Raw genomic sequence first — 22,130 nt, forward strand, 5'->3', positions numbered from 1 at the left:
CACGAGCTCACAGGCCATTGACTTCTAGTTGTATATTCTAGAATGTACAACTTTTTGTATCAACTGAGATTACCTAAATGATAGGACTCCGCCAGTGTAAAAAGATATCATTCCAAGTTTATCAAAAGCATTCCACTGCAGGGACTATATTGATACCCCTTTTGCTATTATCTAAGAAATCCAACATATAATCTGTAGCCTTGATTTGCTTCAGACTCTTTTAACAAGAGGCCTGGAGATCACTATAGTTGGTACACATACAACAAAGAAAATCAAAACTTTGTTATCAATTTGGTTTGGTTTCTTATTTAAGAGCATTTTTCTGATAAGCCCATGAAACAGCTGTAACAAAAAACTTATGAAGTAGAGATATGCAAAACACTTAACACGCTCTTCGGTATTGAGATGGTTACAAACCTTAAAGCAGGGGTATCAAACTTGCCTCATCATGGCGGTGTCACATGACATATTGGGACTTTGGGGCCAGCAAGACACATCCTGCGGGCCATGAGTTTGACACCCCTGCCTTAAAGCATGTATTCATTGCCTAAACATGGACCTGAAATACACGCTCCAGCATTCCTTTTCTCTCTTTTATTCAGGCACCCAAAATGGTTTGGTGCGCTCCAAGTCCCTGGCTCCTATCATTCCCTCACAACTACCACCTTATTAAAGCAATTTGGTTTGAGAGCTTGACTAGTTCAGTCATGCAGAATTTCTAAGGATGAAGCAGCAAGAGAAAGTTGGCAGTGGAGGGGTTGAGGCTGGATTAGAAGCTTTCTGAGTGGGTGCAGCTGAGGGGCTCTATCAGGTGAACACAGAAAGATCAGCAACCAAGCCAGTAGCTATGATGGGGGAAGAAAAAGGCAAGGTGCCATGGCCTTGACTGTTTTGGCCCTAAAGGCTCCTCTGGATTTGTCTCAGCCCAAACTAGGAAAGCTTAAATGATCCAGATTTCATCTTCCTAAAATAATTATTTGCCTGGAAGGCTCCAACTAATGTCCAAGAAACAATTCATTTTATGCACTGAACAAAGCACATTTACACCACCAAGACTCCCTCTGATGGAGATGGGATGGTTCAAAAATGTGAAAAATAAATATTTTGCTTTCTACGCATTTCTAATGTGATTGTAGGGGAGATAAAGGAGAAAAAACGCACTCAAATGATATCCAACAGAAGATAGAAAAAGGCACCTCAGATCAATTACGTGTATAGGAACACAATTTGACTTAATATGCATTGCATGGACTGCCATAACTCACATTATTTTTTTTTAAAGCAGGAATTATAAATTCTGAAAAGCATTACTATCTGAATGGGTTGCTAGAAAATTGAGCATCTGCAACTGTAGTAAGTGATCCAGTTTGTATGACTGTAGGGCAATTCATACAGAATTGTTCTCTTCCCATAACAAAGCAGCAAAATGACTTAAAATACTAAATTTTTATTTTCACATTTACATTTAGTCTCTCTCTTCCCAGATCACCACTACCATGTATTATCAAAACATTTCCATACATATTTTAAATGAAAAGGATGGAATCTTGGTATTAAAAAACTGAACAGGCATTGTGGACCATACATTTTTGCCAAAATAATGTGGATGACATTAATTGGACTCTGGAGTTGCTTCAGTCAGATATTAATGGTTAAACACACAGGACCATCGTTTAAAATGGAGCCATTTGACTTCTTGCTTACAAAGACTGCCTCCACTGCCAGAGCTCTTGAATCACCTAGAAATATACACAATACACAAGGAAGTTAGCTTTATCTAAGTCTCCTGCTATAATTTGTAACCTTACAACACCATAAAACTTGTGAATAAACTTATTATTTAATAGATGTAATGCCTTCAAAACTATTTACGGGTACAGAATAATAACAGGTTTAAAACAAGATACACATACAGGAATTTCAGGCGAGTACTCATTTTTAAAAACATTTACTAAATGTCCCACTCAATTGATTAAAATTATTCAGTGTATTTTCCCATTTACATTTTACAAAGCATAGAAAAGGCCCTTTCACTATCTTAATTAAAACTGTCAAGAACTCTCTTTTAGGCAACCACAGTTTCACTCTCCATCACAAAATCTCTTGGGACAGGAATGAATTCCTGTGGGAAAGGTAACTATTCTTTCAGAAATTTGGATCACAAAAATTTAAATTTACAGCTCTAAGCCAATCAATTTGTTCCTAGCACTAATATCACCACTATCTACCATGTTTTCTCACATGCCGTTTGACTTAGGAGGAAAAAAAACTGAAAGCTACAAAATAGTTTTAATCTAGAAATAGGCACTAAAGGACAGGCAAGTGCATCAGGCAATGCTCAATGCAAAAGCATTTTACTTGGTCAAAAACGGGATTGAAGCACCTTATAGGCTTAATGAAAGGACTCATTGACCCCCTAAATCACAAAAAAAATGTTCTCCGTTATCACCATCAGAAAAAAAACATCCAGTTGTTTTTTCCTTGTAATGAAGAAGTAACACAATTCTGTTAATTTAAGTGATTTTATCGACATAATTCCATTACCTTGGGGTCTTCTGCCTTGTAACAACTCTTAATATAATTTGCAAACTTGGCTTCTAACTTAGGAAGATTCATTCCCTATTGAAAGAAACAGACAAATACAACATTAAAACAACGAACTACAAAATCTATAGTTCACGCTACAAATAAGTTCATTTAAGATAGAACTGGTTCACATGAAAATGCCCGAGAGAAAGCTTGGAATTGTCAACAAAGACCCATAAAATTGCAATTCACATGGTAAATACTTTAAATGGAGACCGTGAGTAAAAACCACAATTGGTAGGAGGAAAAATCTAATTCTTCCACCAAACTACAGTTAATGCTACATGCCTTGAAGAATGCACAAAGGAAAAACTGGGAAGGCAGGTGACCCTCCACTGTAAAAATACAAAAATTAAAAGCATAAGATTTCTATGTTCACCACTATGTTGAAAAATCAAGTTTTGTACATTAAAGCACACATACTCTATCTCAGTAGTCACTACTATTCGGTGTGATAAAATTACCTTTTCCATGATTGACTGCATTTTTGCTTTTATCTCCTCTATAGAGAATTGTTTTGGTGATTTTGCAGGCCGTGGTGATTTGGGAGTCTCTGCTGCCTTTCCTTTTGGGGTTTCTTGAGTCTGAAACATACCGAACTAGGATTAAAATCCCTCAACAATAGAACAAGAAAACTGATGACCAACAATAGATAGGCAGGCCTCAGGTTATAGGGACAACCAAGCATATGACAGATAGGAAGGGAAAAATCTTGGGCCATTGTGCTATTTGGTCAAGTATCAGTGAGCAATTAACTTCAGTAGTTTTACATAATGAAATGTATTTTTTAAAAAGATTTGAAAGACATTTCAAGTATAGGCCTCTTAGCTTTTCAGTAAAAGTTTCTGTCTGTAAACATGTCTTTAAAAATTTTAACTTGGCTTTAGTAGATGCACGTAAAAATTTAATCACAAATAATATCCCGATACTATATAACTGTGATGGTGAACCTATGCCATGTGTGCCACAAGTAGCACACAGAGCTCTCTCCAGGAGCACCAACCATTGCTCTTCCGGATTCTGCTAGCTGGTCTTCACGCACACGGGAACACCGGAAACTGGAAGGGCAGCTTCCTGGCAGGCAAGTGTGTGCCAGCCAGCTGGTCTTCGTGCACGCATGCACATTTGAAACTGGAAGACCAGGTGGCCAGCGTGCATGCTGGAAAGCTGAGCTTCCAGTTTCCAGTGCTCCCATGCAGCATGCCAGGGAGCTGCTCTTCCAGTTTCCAGCGCTCCCGCCCGCATCAGTTTTAGCACTCGATGCCAAAAAGGTTTGCCACCACTGCTATATAGCTTTTGTCATTGTCACTTTTTCACTGATTATTTTATCCACAGTATAGAACATATTGCTTCATCTCTTGACTTCTGCATGATGGATTATGTGTTCATTCTTTGGGAGCCAAGACTGCAGATGATTGTAGAAACTATACAGCCTACTCATAAGTCTTTGCCTTGCACTCATTCTACTTCTGTGCTGTTTCAGCCAGTTCATTTATAGGAAGTCCTCATTTGGGGGTTATCACAATTGGGACTGGCAATTGACGCTACGCAACATGGTGATTAAGCAAAACATGTGGCCATGCCAGATTTGCATCATTTCCACTGTTGTTTAACCATTACTTCCATTGTCGTTTAACCATGCTAAACCATCACTAAGCAAAACAGTCATTAAGCAAGACATCGTATGACTCTGACTTGTGATTTTATTGCAGGCTTCTCCACTGAGTGCTTGTTGGAAACCAGCTATAAAGAATGCAAATGGTGGTCATGTGACTTCAGGGATGCTGTGAGGATCATAGTCTCCTTTTCAACATCATTGTAGGTTTTGAACAGTTTGTTAAACAGGACAGTTATTAAACAAGGTCTACCTGTACCTCTTCCAACTATTAGCTTTTATATATTTGCTATTAGCTTTTATTTTGTGTCAAGTGACAGGGAGAGCATTCTGTGTTTTTAAGATGTTTTCCCTGTGAGGGAGGAGCAGCTGCATTTATCAGACACTAAGTAGTTAACAAAAGCACTAATAACATTTGTTCTGAAGAGGAAATTCTGCCTCACAGTGACAGGTGTTAACTTAAACTATACCTTAATCCCAGTATGTAACTATCCACTTGGCAATTCATCAATACATGCAGATTCTTATTTAACTCCTATAATAAACCGGTATTATAAACCAGATATTAAAAACCTAGATTAGCACAACCTCCAATTTTCCTAATTTATAATAGCCAACTATGAAAATTAATCCATGTACTCACTTTCAATTTGGATGTTGTCAACTTTGGTGTTGCCAATTTAGAATCTTTTCCATTCTGTTTTGATTTTGGTGTTTTCTTCACAGAAGAATCTCTGGCAGGCTAAAAGTAGAATAAATGTTAGCAGCCTTATTTTAATATAATACACTCAAGAAAGAGACTAAAACAACTATTATTTACCACACATTTTACACTACAATTTCTACAGCCTATGCTATTGACCATGTTCGCCATGATTAATGAAAATTTACAGCCTGCCACTACTACAAAGAGTTAAATATCAGTTCTTATTGTAATGAAAATGTAAAGTTTACTATTCCAATGGAATCTAACCAAATAAACTGTGGTACCTTGGTGCTCATTAATTAGTTCCGAGAAGCTCGACAAATACCAAACAAATTCTTCCCATAAGAAACAATGTACATAAATTTAATGTGTTCCCAAACCAAAGACAATGCATTTTTAAGACAATAAGTAAAAAAGATAGGGTTGCATGTTATTACTTTACTTGAGAAATAAACCTAAAAATAAATACTGTACTTAGATTGAATAAAATAAAAACTTCACTTTACTTGTACTAAGAAGACTCCACATCCTAATGTGATTGTCCTGTTCCAGTCCATATGCAAACGCACAGGGAGTTTTAAAACTTTAAGACAGGTCACTTGCACCAACTGCAAAATTCCATGCCTGCTCAACCTATGCACAGGGTTGTAATGTCCGCAGGCAAAGGCACAAGTTGACATACATAGTCTGAAACCCAGACACAATCCAGAGTCCACACATGATAAAAACCAATTCAAGGTAAAAGTCCAAAGTCCGAAAAGCAGGTTCAAAGTCCAAACATGAAGTCACTATCGACCCTGAAGATGACTATGTGTAGCCATATTTTATTGTAGTCTTTGTTTATTCTTTTAACTTTCTTTAGGTTTCTGTAGCTCGCCACATTCTAGCTGTTGAAAGGTGGTGTTACAGAAGTAAGAAGGGAATGTTATGTCTAGTTGGCATTCCTTTCCTGTGGGAAGAGAGAAGATGCACGCAGCTGGAGGAAGGTGGAGCTTGGAGTCACCGGACTGATGGGACTGAGAAATGATTGGAGATTGTGACTGGGGAGAAGTTTCAAACTTTTGCTTTTACTGGGTGTAATTCTGGAGTCTGGCCAGAGTCAGAATTATACCAGACTTTGCCAATTTGATATGTTCCTAATAAATAGACTTATGGATGCCTTAGATTTTTATTCTGGGGACATATTATTTGGAACCTTGACAGTCACACGAAGCATAGGTCTGAACTTACGGAAACTGGAGTCATGGAGCTGGACACATGCACTGTAGAGAAAACAGGCGGCTGTTTCCAACATCACATCGCTCCGTGTGTTGGGCTAAATAAGTGTGCAGTAGTAAAAGGGATGAAGGCTGCCTTTTCACAAGTAACCTCACTGACTCCCATTGTGCCCCCTCTGATCAGCCCTTTGCATCCTAGGGGCTGATGGAGAAAGTAATTCCTTCTTATTTCCACTGACCAGGTGCGGCAATCTTTTTCCAGCATGCACTTCTGTCTGGGTTTCCCTGCGGCTACATATCCTCTCCTCTCCAGCCAGGCACTTGAATGATTATTCCAACAGTCCCCCAAAAGTTACTGGTTTCTCTTTTTCTTCTGACCCATTCACTCCCTGCACGGGGTGGAGAAGGATCACTCTTGCAGCTAGTCAGCTGGGACGAGAAGGAACTGCCCCCCCCCCACCAGATCCTAGGACACATAGGGTGAATGGAGAGAGGCACTATGCACAACATAAGCCAGCAAGGCTCCTCTCGAGGAGACAGCCTCACCCCCTCCACACCCTTTTAAATAATTTTTATTAAACAATTTTTCTTTAATAAATGTAGCATTACTGTTTTCTTACATTTTCCCATTATTATACCTAATAGAAAAGTCTCTGGTCTTAATTCAATTTGCTGTTTAATTATTTCTTCTATCCATTTTTTGGTCCTTAACCAATATTTTCTTGCTACAGGGCATGTCCACCATGCATGGTAATATGTTCCTTGCTATAGTTTGCATTTCCAACATTCTGATGATCTGCTTGAGAACTTTTCTGCTAATCTAGCAGGGAATAGAAGCCATCTGCAGAACATTTTGTACAAATTTTCTCTATATGAGGCCAACACCGTCAATTTAAATTCTTTTCCCACCTTTCTCCAATTCTATCGTGTAGCCAAAAAATTTTGCCCAAACTATCATTGTTTCTTTAAACCTCTCCTCTTCCACCTTATATTCCAATAATTATATAATTTTTAAATCAATTTCTCCTTTGGACCTTGTCGTATCTTATCTAATTGCAATAGCTCTCTGTGTATCCCTGTATCTTTCTGTATCTTTCTTGAATCTTGTATGTATTTGCATGTACATCCACCTCTCTACCTGTATTCCTTATTCTTTTAATTCGTTTCATTTTTAATATCCCTTGCTTGTTTTAAGATTTCCTTATATCTTACTACCTTATCTAGGTCTAACACATTTGGATATATTGATGCTTCCATGGTTGATAACCAGATTGGAATTTTGTCATAATGGTTCCTTTTTAATCTTTTTCCAAATTAATACTAACGCAGTTCTTATTTGGTGCCTTTGGAAAATAACTATGCATCTTATTTTTCCCATCCCATAAAAATGCGTGCCACCCTAAGTCATGTCCTTCAATTGTCAATGTTCTTTTGTTTTTCAACATTACCCAATCTTTAATCCATGTAAGGGAAGCTTTATCCCTCCTAATGAGTTATGCCAGCACACAGCGATTTAGCATCTTCCTGATGCTCCCCTGCGCCCTCTCTCTGAAGTCCCCAAGTCGGCTGGTCCTCGTCTGGGGAACTTGTTAGCGGGATGGTGGGAGGTTACATGGAGCATTGCTTGGAAGGAGACTCCCCCTCCAACATCAAGCACTTGAACTTCAGGTATTCTTTCTCTTTTCTGCTTTTTTTTTTCAATTTGCACCCCACAGGCTCTGACGCAGCCTTTTGTCATCTTTACTAAAAACATATGCAATAAGGACTGTTTGTCTTTTCAGAATTTCTTGAAAGTGTGAAATTGTTTGGTCACTGAATAAATTCAGATTTCTTCTTGTCGGACCCTTGTCCAGATGCTACTTCTCCACCAAGTTTTTGGACTTCTGCCCATTATGCACACATTTATTTTATCAAGTAAGTGGGGACATCCACCCTGATCTCATCTGAAGAAATTTCTTTAGCCACCTTTTGTTGCTGAGCTCTTCGTGTTCTTCCACTGACTCCTCAATATCAGCAGCATCAACTTCCAGACCCATGGATTGGCCCAAAGATACAATATCCTGTACAACTGTACCTTCTGTACCTGCAGGCCAGTCTCAAACCCTTCGAAGTCTCTCTGATGCATCGCTTTTGGACACAAATTCTTCCATGCCAAATTCATTAGGACAATGAAGGGACTTCTTCATTGTAAGAGATTTCTTTCCAGGATTTATCAATAAAATCAAGGCAGTGCAGGATATTGAAATGCTTCTTCTAGAATTCTATGAGTGTCAACTGGGCATCAGAGGTGGTCTCAAAGTATCTCTGGAAACATGCACAGATATACAACTTTTTGAAGTGAAGAGAGGGATAGTTTTTTGGGGGGCAGGATGCTTACAATGATGAAGCTGAACTCTTCCAGTAAGAGATCCTCCAATCCTGTACAGTGGGCAGGTGCATTGTCCATTATTAGGAGAGCTTTCAGAGGCAATTCTTTCTCCAGCAAATGGTTTTTCACTGAGACACCAAACACTCTATCCATTTGGTGAAAAATTGCCTCGTGATCCAAGTTTTGCCATTTGCCCTCCACATCATGCGCAGTTTGTTTTTTTATGACGTTATGCTCCTTGTAAACTCGTGGATTTTCACTATGAGACTAGTAGAGGCTTGATTTTTAAGTCCCCACTAGCATTCCCACAATATAGTAAGCCTAACCTTCATTGGTTTGTGACCTGGTAATGCTTCTTCCTGTTTCATGATGTAGGCTTTCCCCCCCCCCAAAAAAAAATTTGGTCTCATCAGTTAAAAACCTGGTGGGAAATAAAACCCTCAGCTTCTCGTAGTCATGAAATTCACAGACAAATTCATCAGCAGCCTTTTTATCACCACTCACTACTTCACCATGCCTCATAACAGTATGGACGCTCAAAGGGATGGCGCGGGGTGGGTGGGTTCTAATTCAGTTTAGTTCTAATGAAGCCTGCTTGAGCAATTTGATTTACATAAAATCTCTGTATCTGTACATTTTCTGAAAAAAACATTAAAGTCAACCAAAAATAATTTGCCTGTAAGAATCATGTATTCAAAAAGGAAGTCACATCTGACTGAATATTTACTTATTTCAACCATTTATCTATACGGAGAGTAAACTACTGTTTTGTAACCATTTTTATCTTCTAAGAAAATCAAACTATTATTTTAAGCTACAGCTCCACCTAGTTGTGCTGCCTCCAGAAACATTTATAATTATTTAACTCTGCAATAAACTATTAACTGAGCCAAATGCAGGAAAATTTACTTTACATTCCTTAACTTGAAAGCAAATTTTTTAATCCAAGCACTTCTTTAAACAAATGCATTCTGAAACAGCTCGGTTGCCATCCTTTTTCACTTTTCAACTTGTAACAGAAATAGGATGTTGTTTCTCCTATCTAATTCTTAAAAAAAACTTCTAAGACAAGAGAAACACCTTCCTCTATCTTATGATTCACAAAATGTTCTTACAGTCCAAACTTTTTTAAACCTTTTTGTAAATGTAGCCAGGTGCAATTTTCCTTCACAGGAAGTCAAGCATATAGGGAAAAGATAAAATAGCCCATTGTGCCAGCTGAATGGTATTAACATTGATTTCCAGAAGTTTGCTGGAAACAGTTCAGAGTAGTACCTTACCATTCAAAAAGTCAATGTAATGTGAGAAGGCATGAAACAGAGAAAAAGCAAAAAGCAAATGTACTTTCTGGAAAAAGAGGAGACAAAAAAGCTACTCCTAAGGTCCACTGGTGCATGTAATAGCAGGGAGAAGACAGGAAAATAATGCTCTGCATATGGACTACAGAAACCCAATTTCAGAGTTAGAAGCAACAAACACTAAGATGTCCATCCAAACTGTTTTGAAAAGGAAAAATAAAAAACTGGATTTCTTCGAGCACTGTACTTCTCCACGGGTGGGCGGGGAGTGGAAGAAGAGGAGCAGATGGCACCTGGAGCACCCTGCTGGCCAAAATGGGGTGGGGGGGGGCTGTTTTCACCAGCAGAGTGCTGCAAGAGGCTGTCCAGGCCAAAAACAGGATGCGGGCAGATGTGCCTCCCCGTGCCCCATTTTGGCCAGCACAGCTGGAGGCCTTTCAGGCCAAAAACAAGGTACAGGGAACCTGCCCACGCCCTGTTTTGGCCCCCAGAGTGGTGCAGGAGGCCATCCAGGGCGCAGAAGGCCACACACGGGCCCCCGCACCAGGTTTTGGCTGCCAAAGGCATCGCAGGCCAGTTCTTTGCTATTTCCAGGCTGGACTTGTGGACCAGATTTAAGCACGCACACACGGGCCAGATTCGGCCCATGGGCCTTGAGTTTGACATCCCTGCCTTAAGTTTACTTTCATCTCAGAACGAAGCACTTTTAGAAATAACTTACTTTTTTCTGTGGAGTCTTATCTTCCTCCTCCTCTTCATCCTCATCTTCATCATCACTACAATCAAAATTCAGTTTATGTAAATTCCTAAAGCCTTTTAAGTCGAATAAATTTGATATCCCATATCCAATTTTACTTTGGAGCAAGCAGGGGGTAAGGGGGGGGGTGTCTATGACAATTCGCCATGGCTAACTCGCTACAGCCATCTCACTGAAGGACAACTTGCTGTGGGACAAAGTTACACTGATATGGAAGAATTGGTGGAATAGAATCATTAAATGATGCAAAAGGAGGGACAGAATGAAATGTGAATGGCAAAAATTAAAATAATTTTTATTTTAAATAATTTAATAGAATTGTTAAAATTGTCCCGCGGTGAACTTTCCCATAGCGAGTTGGCCGGGGCAAGTTGTCCCATTCCCAAGTGGGGGATACAGCTATCCCTCTTTTTTGTTTGTATGTAACACACATTAAGAGTGGCAACTTTGATCTCATGGCTTTGCCCATCATCTTTGACTTTTTTGACCCTCTCCCAACAGATGGGCCTACTGGAACAAGCTGAAGAAAAACAAATAAATAGGAACTAAAGAATGTGGTATTTTAGACTAATGGAAAATTCACGAAAGGCCTAATTGTGTGACCACTTCCTTAAGTGCACTAAAATGTAGACTCTTCGAAAAAAATCATACTTCTACCCATCATCTAATCAAAGATAAAATTCAGGCATGCAATAGAGGCACTATTTTAAAAAGATAGTCTCTAAAATACATACCCAAAATATTTAACAACTCTAGAGAAATGTCTTTTAGTTGTATTTCCTGCCCAGGCTATTTATTTAAACCCAACAGATTACTTGAAATATAACATACTCGTCTTCATCATCATCATCCTCGTCGTCGTCGTCATCATCATCTTCAAAATCCTTGTCTGCCATCCTTGCTTTTTTCTTGAAAGAACAAATGTAATTTAGGAGAAGACACATACCATCTTCAATATTAATTTTTATGAATAAAAATAATTAAAAATTATCCAGGATGTCAAATCAAATTACAAAAATAGTTAATTCGTTTCTTTCATCTTTCACACTAGAAGCAGTTGAACCATGTATTCAGAAAATTCACTTTTATTCATAAGAACTGATTCGCAGAAAGTATTTTCATCTGTGAACTAAATTTGTGGATAAATTTACAGCACAGGCATACAGGTAGCCCTCGACTTACAACAGTTCATTCAGTGATCTCACAAAGTTACAACAGCACTGAAAAAAAGTGACTTATGATCATTTTTCATGCTTAAAACCACTGCAGCATCTCCACGGTCATGTGATTTAAATTCAGACACTTGGTAATTGACTCAGTTGCAGTGTCCTGGGATCATGTGATCTTTTACAATCCTCTGACAAGCAAAGTCAATCAGGAAGTCAAATTCATTTAACAACCACATGCAGTGATTAACTTTAACAACTGTGGCAAGAAAGGTCATAATGGGATAAAATCCACTTAACAAATGTCTCACTTAACAGAAATTTTGTGTTGAATTATAGTCGTAAGTCAAGGGCCACCTGTATTCCTAAAACCCTGCAGGTCAAAATAATGCATTCCATTAGATGCTTACCAGGGGAACTTTAGCTAATGTCACACCTGCAGGTCTTTTTACCATATTTTGTTGCACTTTATCTTCATCTTCATCTTCAGATTCTGGTTCTTCCTCTAAAGCTGTTACAGAAGACAAGAGTAAACCAGATATAAACAAAAGTTTAACTAAATTTATTTTAGCAAACTGAATAGAAATAATAACCCAAATTAAAACACAGATTATAAATATTCATACCTACAAGGTGTTGTCCACTGACATAGACAGGCCCTGAACCACTTTTCAATCTCAGAATTACTGGAGGTGTAATTTCAAAGCCACCTAATGAAACCTTAAAAGAAAAATATAAAGTTATGCTGAGATGAAAAAAAAATGTGACAAACAGAGACATCATTAACTAGAACTCAAACCAAACCAGGCTGAAGGAGGTTGCTGTTATTTCCAAACAAAGCTCAAGATTGCAATCCAAAACAGGTTCCTTTGCTCAAAGTTAAGATAGCTAACTCGGGAAAGACAAAAAAAGGGGAAGAAATGCAAATGCCCTTGAGGGTGCAAAGACCCAAAATACAGCAACCTACTTGGCACCCTAGCCAGAGTTCAGAGAATAACACATGTGTTTCACAGGCTATCAGTAGGTTTCTGGCTAAGATTCAAGGTGCTGGGGATTACTTACTCCACAGATTTGTTCCTTTGATACGGTTGTATCTTCCCACCCTATACGGCCCAGCAGGGAAGGATGCTTTGGGGACTCTCCCATCTAATTATCAGAAGGCTGAAATCCAGAGAATGATATTCTCGGTATTAGCATCCTTATTTTAGAATATGATCCTTGGTCCCCAAGCTTTTGTTCTTTTAGGCTGCATGTATTTCCTAACATTTTCATTTTAAACACAAAAATATACTAAAAAAAATAGTTGTATTGCACTATTCAAACCAAGTACATAAAAAAAAATAAACGTTTTATCACGAACTTAGAGCAAAGCAAGCTTGCCTTTTATGGCAAGCTTGCTTTTGCAAAAAGGGAGGTTTTCTTTTTCCCAGGCAGTTTTTTCCAATCCTCCCCTTTACAGTATTGGCAGAACAGGAAAATGCAGAAGAGCAAGCATTTAAGCAAATAGTCAAATGCCACAACTCAATGAATAATGCCTGCAATTGTTTGCCTTTCAATAACAACTAAAACTGAAGGGGATATAGAGAATCAGTTATCAGTCACTTCCAATTCAGGATATGAAAGATGTAATTTTGCGAGACATTTAGTACCTTAAATGCAAGCATACATTTCTCCCCAGCTTTCTGCACATTTACAGAAGTCTTCCCAATCGTATTTTGTGAATTTTACATATTGCTTTGAGCTTGATATGCATAGTGCTCAAATCTTGAGGATTCCGACTCAATTTTTATATCAATATTACACTGCTTTCTCGCTTGTTGAGCACTGCTGGCAGACCTTGCCAGATATGCAACTCTGCTATGTACTTATTCATTAGATAAAAGAGAGATGCTCATCAATATTTATTGGCATAGGGAGGGACAGGAGTCTTTGTTCATGGGCTCTGCTGAGCATAATTTTAAGTCGTAGCTTCCATAGATAATTATGTCTGCTTAAAAATAGCATCTGAATTTCTTTCCTTACAGGACCATCCATCACCAAGGATGAATTAAAGCCTGTGTCTTCCCGCTCCTTGGCTAACATCAAGCTACCCATTACACAAAATATTGCAATCCAATATCTTTAGCAATTGAGACTTGATTGTGTATGGCATTTCCAATATAAAGTGCAAAGAACTTAAATTATTTTTTGATTACTTTGGTGCAGGAGTTCCAGTCTATTTATTTAGTGTATGGCTTCTACAAACGTTACATAATCAGTGATATACAAATATAAGTAAATCAGTGTGTGTGTGGATAGATATATATAGTATGTGGACAATATATGAGATAAAATATTAATATTAAACTAAGATAAAACCATAAGAAAATCAACATATCATCATATAGTCACAATGGGAACCATGTAACTGCTTTTAGTGTGACTGAGATCCTAGGTGCCTTGAAATTTCCTGAGAATTCTTGAACTATATTATTGCAATGCAGGTTCTCAGCCATTCCCCATTTAAAGAATTTTTCTTTAGTTCTGGCCTCTCCTGTCCTGATTCTATTCAGGTGACTCCATATTTTAGGGCAACTGCATTCCTGGGTGTGCTTGTGTTGGATCTGTGTTGTCTGTTAGATTATGGCTCTTAAAAAGTTGCCCCTTTTAATTGCCATTCTTTATCTAGATTGTAAAACTGTGGTATGTTATCCCAAATTGGTTTCCTAGACTTCAGTCCAATGAAAGGTATAAAATACAGGTATCCCACTCTCAACTGTCTATTGTTGCCTGAAATCAGGAGGGGCAATGTTAGAAAGAACATGGAGCCATGAGTGTGGTGTGGATTTCAGGGTCTGAGATATTCTCACTGAACCATTAACGTGAACAGCAATCTGATTTGTATGACAATCTCTTCCCTTTATAGGTACATAGCATTCAACAACAGAGCATTATGATGATTATGCCACTATATGCAATGTTTTGTTTGTACTCCCCAGTCTGCTCCTGCAATTTTTCTAATCAAATTGTTCCTGGCAAGTGTAGTTTTATACAGTGAACCCAGCTAAGAATGCGAAGGGGAGAACAAGTTAGTTGACATAATTCAGAAAAGGTAACTCTATCCAACTTCCCCTACTGAAGCTGTGGATCTATGACCTCAGCAGGAAAATGATTGTAGCAACAAACTAAATCAGATTGTGGGAGTTAAAGAGTAAGATTAGGAATGTTCTTATAGGATCCACAATTGCTAAACCAAAAAATTGGATACTTTAATTAACTGGTATCTATATTCTACTCAGTCTTCGAACAAATATTTGATTGAAATAACATATTAATCAAAATGCATTTTTATTATATAATTTTTATAACTATTGAAAAACAAGTACATACAATGATACTCTATTTTTGTTACCTAAAGTTCCCATAATGGCCTCAGAGAAAGCAATGTACTTAATGCAATTTATAATTCTGTGGTAAGAATTGAACCAGTACAAAAAAAAATGGCAATTTACAATGTTTGTAATTCTTGCTACTCATTTTACTAAACAAGTAATATTCTTACCGTAGGCTGAACAGACATCTTCAAGGATGCCAGTGTGACTTTTATCTGGTTGCCTTCATAGTCCAATGCTTCTGCTTCAACAACATGCAATTCATCTTTAGCACCAACTCCTAAGCTAACCTGCATTAAAAAAACACAATGTTTGAGGCGTTCCTTTATGTCTCAAGTACCTCCTACAGCAATCACTAGTAAAAGAAAATGTAGTATTACTTATCCAGAAATAATGAAATGTACCAACCGGGCACATGCTGCCCTAACTACTTTGCATATTCAGCAACTAATTGCTGATTATGCACATCTGAAGATACTTTGCATGGTGATTAAGATCATTTTAAATAACTGCGAAGCATGCCCAAATAGCAGTTATGGTCTATTAAGTGTCAAAGAAGGGTTCTGACTCACAATGGAGAAATTTCCAAGAAAAAGGGGGGGGAGGGGGAACCTACCGTTCTTAGAGAAAGTTGATGTTCGTTTTCTTCATCGTTCACCTTAAAGTGATATGGCTTATCACCCTTCAGTTCACAGCCTGCAGAAACATGACCATGTATTTAGAAAAAGGAAATGTAATTCCATTTCAGACCAAAATACAAAATTCATGCAATTACATCTATCTATAAAGAAAAAATATATCACAGAAGTGTTTCCCACCGCCTACTGCCATGAACACAGCTGCCAGAAACAAGGGAATTAATCTTCCACAATGCCAGATTTTCAACCAAGCCAATTATAATTTGCAGGTAGCAGCAGCGGTCGAACGCGGTTTCTTATTCTGCCTGTAGGCCATAAAAACGAGGTTGCCATCTGCGGTTTGCAAGATGCATCAACGCCTTCCTACCTGCGGAAGCACGTGGCCACCAGTCTTTCTCTCCCCTGCCTATTCCCCAGTATAAGGCCGGCATGGGCGAGACCGTTTCTTGCCATTCGCTGCTTGGCCGATTTTTTTTTTTTTTTTTTTTTGCTCCCACAGTAGGATCGGCTTTTGTTTCAGCGCTAACCGATTTCAAACCACCGTATCAGAGCAAACTTCCCCTATATTCCCTTAGGCCGTCTGGTTTTATTATCAAATGTTCTTATCCGGATTCGCCCAAGTTGGGCTATAAACTGAACTCGACTAGCGCCGTTGAGAATTCAGCCAGCACACCAGCGGCTTGGCAATGCATGGCTTGGAAAGGAAAACGGGAAAGGGGCTGTGATAAAAGCCCCATGGGGAAAAGAGGCCCAAGCCGACCACGTGGCGAGGAAAGCAGCTGCAAGTACTTTAGGGGGGGAGGATCCAAGCTCTGAACATGCAGCGTTTCTCAGGGTCCCGCGCGCCGTTTTCTCCCACCAAACCCCGGCCACGTGCGAAGGCCCAGAGGAGCAGCAGCCCCGACTTCCCCTGCAGCGGATGAGAGCCCATCTATTATTACCGAAAAGGAAGGTCTGCGGGCGTAGGGAGCCCATGTTATCCATATCGCTGTCCTCCATGCTGCTTGCGCCCTTTGAAGCACCGGCCTCGGCCGCCGAAGATTCGGGAAAAACGAAGGGGTAAAAAAAAAAAAAAGAATCGAGCACGATGGCGCCAACGACGCAAACGCAGCGACAATCTCTGGGAAAGAAACCGCCTTTTGCCCCTCCTCCTAGCTATATGAAGTAGCAAATCTCGCGAGAGGAGGAGAGATCACCTTGGGCGACTCAGAGGCCCCGATTTTACGCCGGGGCCCTCGCCATGTGATCGGAGTGGCGCACGCGGTTGGAATGGGTAGGCCGGGGCGCGCAGGCGCTCTTTGAACTGCTGTGGTTTGGAATCGGGAATTCGGAGGGAGGGGGCCGGGGACTCCGAAGCGCATGCGGTTCTTCTCCTTGCGACCTTCGGAAAATCTACTCCACGTGCAGAAAATTGACTTGTCTTGTCTCTCTGTGCTTTTGGGTCACAAAAACGTCAATTTCAAAAGTTATTTGCATTTCCGGTCCCGCCTTCTTTGTTCCAGGAATTAATTCAGAACTGTTTGTTTTATTTTTATTTTATTTTATTTTTATTTATTTATTTTTGTCAATTGCTTACAAGATAAGAAGCATAAGTAAAAACATAGTTATGAATACATGGATGCATATAAAAAAATAAACAATAGGACAGGGACGGTAGGCACATTGGTGTGCTTATGCACGGGGCATAATATACAGACCTCTTAGGAAAAGGGTGAGGTCAATAGTAGACAATCTAAGGTTAGGTTTAGGCCAGTGTTAATACATTATTCAAATCTCATCATATGATAGTAAGCAGTAGTGGCAGCAAATGTGCTAACTTTATAGTAAATAGTAAATACAATCTATAAAACAAAATCTGTTTCGGCATCGTCCATAATCTTTAAAAATGGGTAGGACCCTGAGAAAAATACCTAAGAAACACTTTTAAACCCATGGTTTAAATCCTAGATGGAGACTGTCACACTCCTACATAAATTTCATTAAATAAATTTTTATCCCATCTTTACGGGTAGTCCTCAATTTAGGACTGTAATGGAGTCTGCCCATCACTGACATAAATCATGATAGTCATAAAATGGGTCATCCTGATTTTACAACTCTTTTGTGGTGATCATTTAAGAGAATGCCATGGTTCTTAAGCAAATCAGTGGTTTGCTATGGGTGGAAGTTTTGCTGAAAAATAAGTAAATACTGGTTTTCAGTAAAATTGTAAAACACCATCACATGGCTGCAGGGCAGTGCAAATGTACAGCCTGACTACAAGGCATCTAAAGTTCAGTTATGTGACTGAAGGTCCAACTATTGGAACTTTGAATCCAGATTGTAAGTAATACCCCAGTAGGTCAACTAAGCAATTGGGGACTGTTTGTATTACTTTATAAGTAACTTGAGAGTGAACACAATAGTCCCTCCTATTTTCCCTTACAAAAAAACCTGTGAGTTGAGCTGAGAGAGACTGACTGGCCTGAGTCACTCAGGTTTCGTGATATAAGACCAGACTACAACTTGTAGTCTCCTGGTCTCTAGGTCAGCAGTTTAATTACAACACTGAACACTGAATTAAAAGCATTTTAGGCTTTCAGATATCAGATAATTAAAAGAAAATAGATTTGATGGAGCATTGCAAATTTATATTAACACAATCCTATGCATCTCCACTTACTATTGAATTGAAAAGGATTAGCCTCAAATAAGTGAGTACATAAGTGAAGACCCAGATTGTTGGGGGCAATATCTGATTCTGTAAACAGCTTAGAGAGGGCTGTAAAGCACTTTGAAGAGGTATATAAGTCTAAGTGCTATTGCTATACAACTGCAATCTTAAAGGAGGGGTGTACTCATTTGAGTGTTATTTTAGACTACTTTGAAGTATGAAAATAAAAGGCTGTAAGTTGTCTTAATGTATATATACAGTAAGTAAAATACAGTGTGTGTGTGTGTGTGTGTGTGTGTGTGTGTGTGTGTGTATATATATATATATATATATATATATATATATATATATATATATATATAATATATTAGTATGCAATTATTTGGAAACCTGCACTCACAAACAAAAAATATTTATATTTACATACAAGCCATACCCAGCCAGTCACATGACCACTAAGCCACACCCACAACTTAGGCCACACCCACAGAACCAATTAGTGGTCCCTGGGATTTAAAATTAGGAGTTTGGTGGTCCCTGAGGTCCAAAAGGTTAGCAACACCTGAGATAGGTGGTCAATAAATTTTGCAAATAAATAAAGCAAAAGCAATTTACCTTTAAGAGTTGTGTATTCAAAATAGAAGCCATGTCTGACTGAATATTTCCTTATTTCCACATATATTTATAATATGATATGTAAACACTGCTTTAGAACTATTTTTATTTATCTTTTCTTCAGACTGTTATTTTAAGCTGCAGCTCCATCTAGTGATGCTCCCTCCAGAAATATGTATATCTTAACTCTGAAATAAACTGTTAATTGAGCCAAAGGCAGGAAAATTTTAATTCAGCCTAACAAAACACTTTTGAACTGGAATGCAGATTCTTTTCAAATTTATTCCAAACATTTCTTTAACCAATGCGATCTGAAACAGCATTTTGGGGATGCGCACATGCACGCTTTGGGCACGGTGCCAAAAATGTTAGCCATCACTGATATAAAGAAAACAAGTTTCCCACTGTCCCCTCTGAATGGTATGAACATTGATATACAAGAAGTATGTGCTGTTCAGTGTTCAGAACAGTGCCTTATTACTCAATAAACAATATGAGAAGGCATGAAACAGAGAAAAAGGAAATGCATTTTCTGGGAAGAGACAAGACAAATGGCTATTTCTAACCGGGTTCACTGGTACAATAGTGGGATGAAGGCAGGAAAATGTGTATGGAGTACAGAATTCCATTTAGAAGTCAAAAGTGACAAGATGTGTTCAAGATTGTGAAAATGGAAGCCGCCCATCCTAAATAGGTTTTAAAAGCAGAAAGAAAAATATTCAGCACAGGAAATATTCATCTCTTGAATCCTTTAAACTCAATCCACTAAGTCAACTTCCACTCTCACTATAAAATCAAACATTGTGAAGTAATTTAAGGAATACAATACAATACTTTTTATGTGGAATTTTTAGCTTCATCATCATCACCTTTGTCTTATCTTCATCGTCACTGCACACAAAATAACTGTTTATATAAATACTTATTTATATAAATTCCTTAAGCCTGTCAAGTCTAATAAATACAGGTAGTCCTCAACTTACAACGGTTTATTTAGTGACTGTTCAAAGATACAAAAGCACTGAAAAAAGTGACATGATTGTTTTCCCAGTTACAACCTTTGCAGCATCCCCATGATCATGTGATCAAAATTCAGATGCTTGGAAAGTGGTTCATACTTATGACCGTTGCAGCATCCCAGGGTCATGTGATCACATTGTGCAACCTTCCCACAAACAAAATCAATAGGGAAGTCAGATTCACTTAACAACCAGGTTATTAACTTATCAACTGCAGTGCTTCACTTAATTCTTCACTTAAGAAATGTAAAATGGGGCAAAACTCACTTAACAAATTTTCACTTAACAGCATAAATTTTGGGCTCAACTATTGAGGACTACCTGTACAAAGTATACCCCCCCAAAAAAATGGTTTCTTGGAAAGAAACTAAATTAAAAGAAAACACAGTCATAAATCATTAGGCCTTTATTGCCTTTCCATTTTAACTAACTTTTTCTCAGTTGGGCATACTGAACTAGATCTGTGTCAGAGTATTCGCCTCTTCAACAGCAGTTCTCATCCCTCAACCAAGAATCATAAAAAAATAAAAGGCAAATGAAGTATTATATCATGAAGGGGAAGGCCAGTGCCTAAAATGAGCTCCACTTTCTAGTACAAGTTGTGGCTATGAGTCAACCTCAGAATAATTCATGCTATCTGACTTTATATCAGGTTCCAGTCTTTATTCCAGCCTAGAGAAATCTTTTCAAGAAAAGCTAGTAAGAACAAAGAGTTCACAAAGCAGGTTTTATGCAGCTCCAATTTGTAGGCATTATAGAATCCAGAATATCATCCCTAGAGCACAGATATAAAGCCCTTGGCCTCAGTAGATCTGAAAACGACAGCAGCAGCCGTGCAAAATCTGACAGCGCAATGTAGAGGAACATTGGCTCCACTGAAGAGCCAATATATCCAGCAACAATACCACAGCCTGATAATTTAACTGCAACCAGTTGCTCACAGCCTTGGAACAAATATATGAGAATGAACTGCAGAAGCACTGTGAATATCATACTTCTAGGCTGGGTCCTTGTGGCCCCCTTTTCAAGACCATGTGATGCAATCTGGTGCTCTGTATGCAGAAGTTACGAAGAACCTCAGAATCCATAATAGAGACAGTAACCCTGAACACCGAAAGGAATCTGGAATGGAAGTGCAATGGCCACTTTAATGCTTGAAGAACAGCAGCAATATCAGGCCATCCCTGCCTCCCGCAGAAGCTGATATGAAAAGGTCTGCAAATTGTAGGAAAAGTGTCCCATGCTAGGATGCAAATGAGAGACTGACAAACATTGTCCATTTTCTCAAGTGTCAGGTATATTTTCTCAAATGAAAAGTTTAACAAAACTTTTGAAATTAAAGTTAAAAAAAAACACTGTCTGCTTTGATCTTGGGTTGTTACAAATTTGAAAATGCCTAACTTGACTGACTGACTGAGTGACTCTCTCTCTCTCTCTCTCACACACACACACACACACACACACACACACAAAACAAGTCTTTACATATTCATTTATTTAAAATAAATACAGTCTAATGATGTGTGCAATCCCCGGTATGCATTGCTTACCTGCAAGTGCTGTTCTTTTTCTCTTGACAGGCCCCTGCAGCCTACTTGAGGCCTACCTGAGGCTGCTACAAGTTTCACGAGGCCTTCGTTCTTGAAGTGGCTTCAGGGAATGCTCTTCCTGACCCTCTACAGCAGAGGTCCCCAACCACCGGGCCCTGGACCGGTACCGGTCCGTGGATCATTTTCTACTGGGCTGCCAGTTTGCTGGGCGCCGCCATCTTGTTTCGATGAGAAAGTGCTTCTGGGTGAGCTTTTCCGGTTGGAAAGCGACGTTTGGGTCCTGAAGGAATCCTCGTGCCTTAGTTTCATCGAAGGTGGGGCGGCTTCGAACGAAGAGCCATCCCGATGGCGGAGGAGATTAAGAAAGCACAAAAAAGCACAAAAAAGGTACAAAGGAGGAGTTGAAGGTGGCGGGGAGAAGCGGGGGACGGCTGGCTGGCTGGTCGCTCGGCTCTCCTTGCCTTGTCATGCGTGCTGATGCCGGTACCGGGCCGCGGATCATTTTGTGATGCCGGTACCGGGCCATGGCACAAAAAAGGTTGGGGGCCACTGCTCTACAGCCTTCAGAAAA

General features: G+C 39.0%; 1 protein-coding gene across 1 annotated transcript; it reads right to left on the bottom strand.

The window, feature by feature from the left end:
- Positions 1–1,431: 1,431 nt before the first annotated feature.
- On the bottom strand, positions 1,432–16,854 carry NPM1 (nucleophosmin 1). Its single transcript, XM_026710364.2, has 11 exons — positions 16,664–16,854; positions 15,701–15,780; positions 15,255–15,374; positions 12,340–12,433; positions 12,124–12,224; positions 11,379–11,455; positions 10,512–10,566; positions 4,845–4,943; positions 3,051–3,170; positions 2,545–2,619; positions 1,432–1,739 (listed from the first exon to the last, which is right to left on the bottom strand). Exons 1-11 carry the CDS (start codon positions 16,719–16,721, stop codon positions 1,701–1,703), a joined length of 918 nt encoding a protein of 305 aa, XP_026566149.1. The 5' UTR covers positions 16,722–16,854; the 3' UTR covers positions 1,432–1,700.
- Between the last annotated feature and the right edge of the window lie 5,276 nt (positions 16,855–22,130).

This window comes from Pseudonaja textilis, chromosome 1 (assembly GCF_049901715.1).
Source record: "Pseudonaja textilis isolate UNSWEBS1 chromosome 1, rPseTex1.2, whole genome shotgun sequence".
NCBI lineage: Eukaryota > Metazoa > Chordata > Lepidosauria > Squamata > Elapidae > Pseudonaja > Pseudonaja textilis.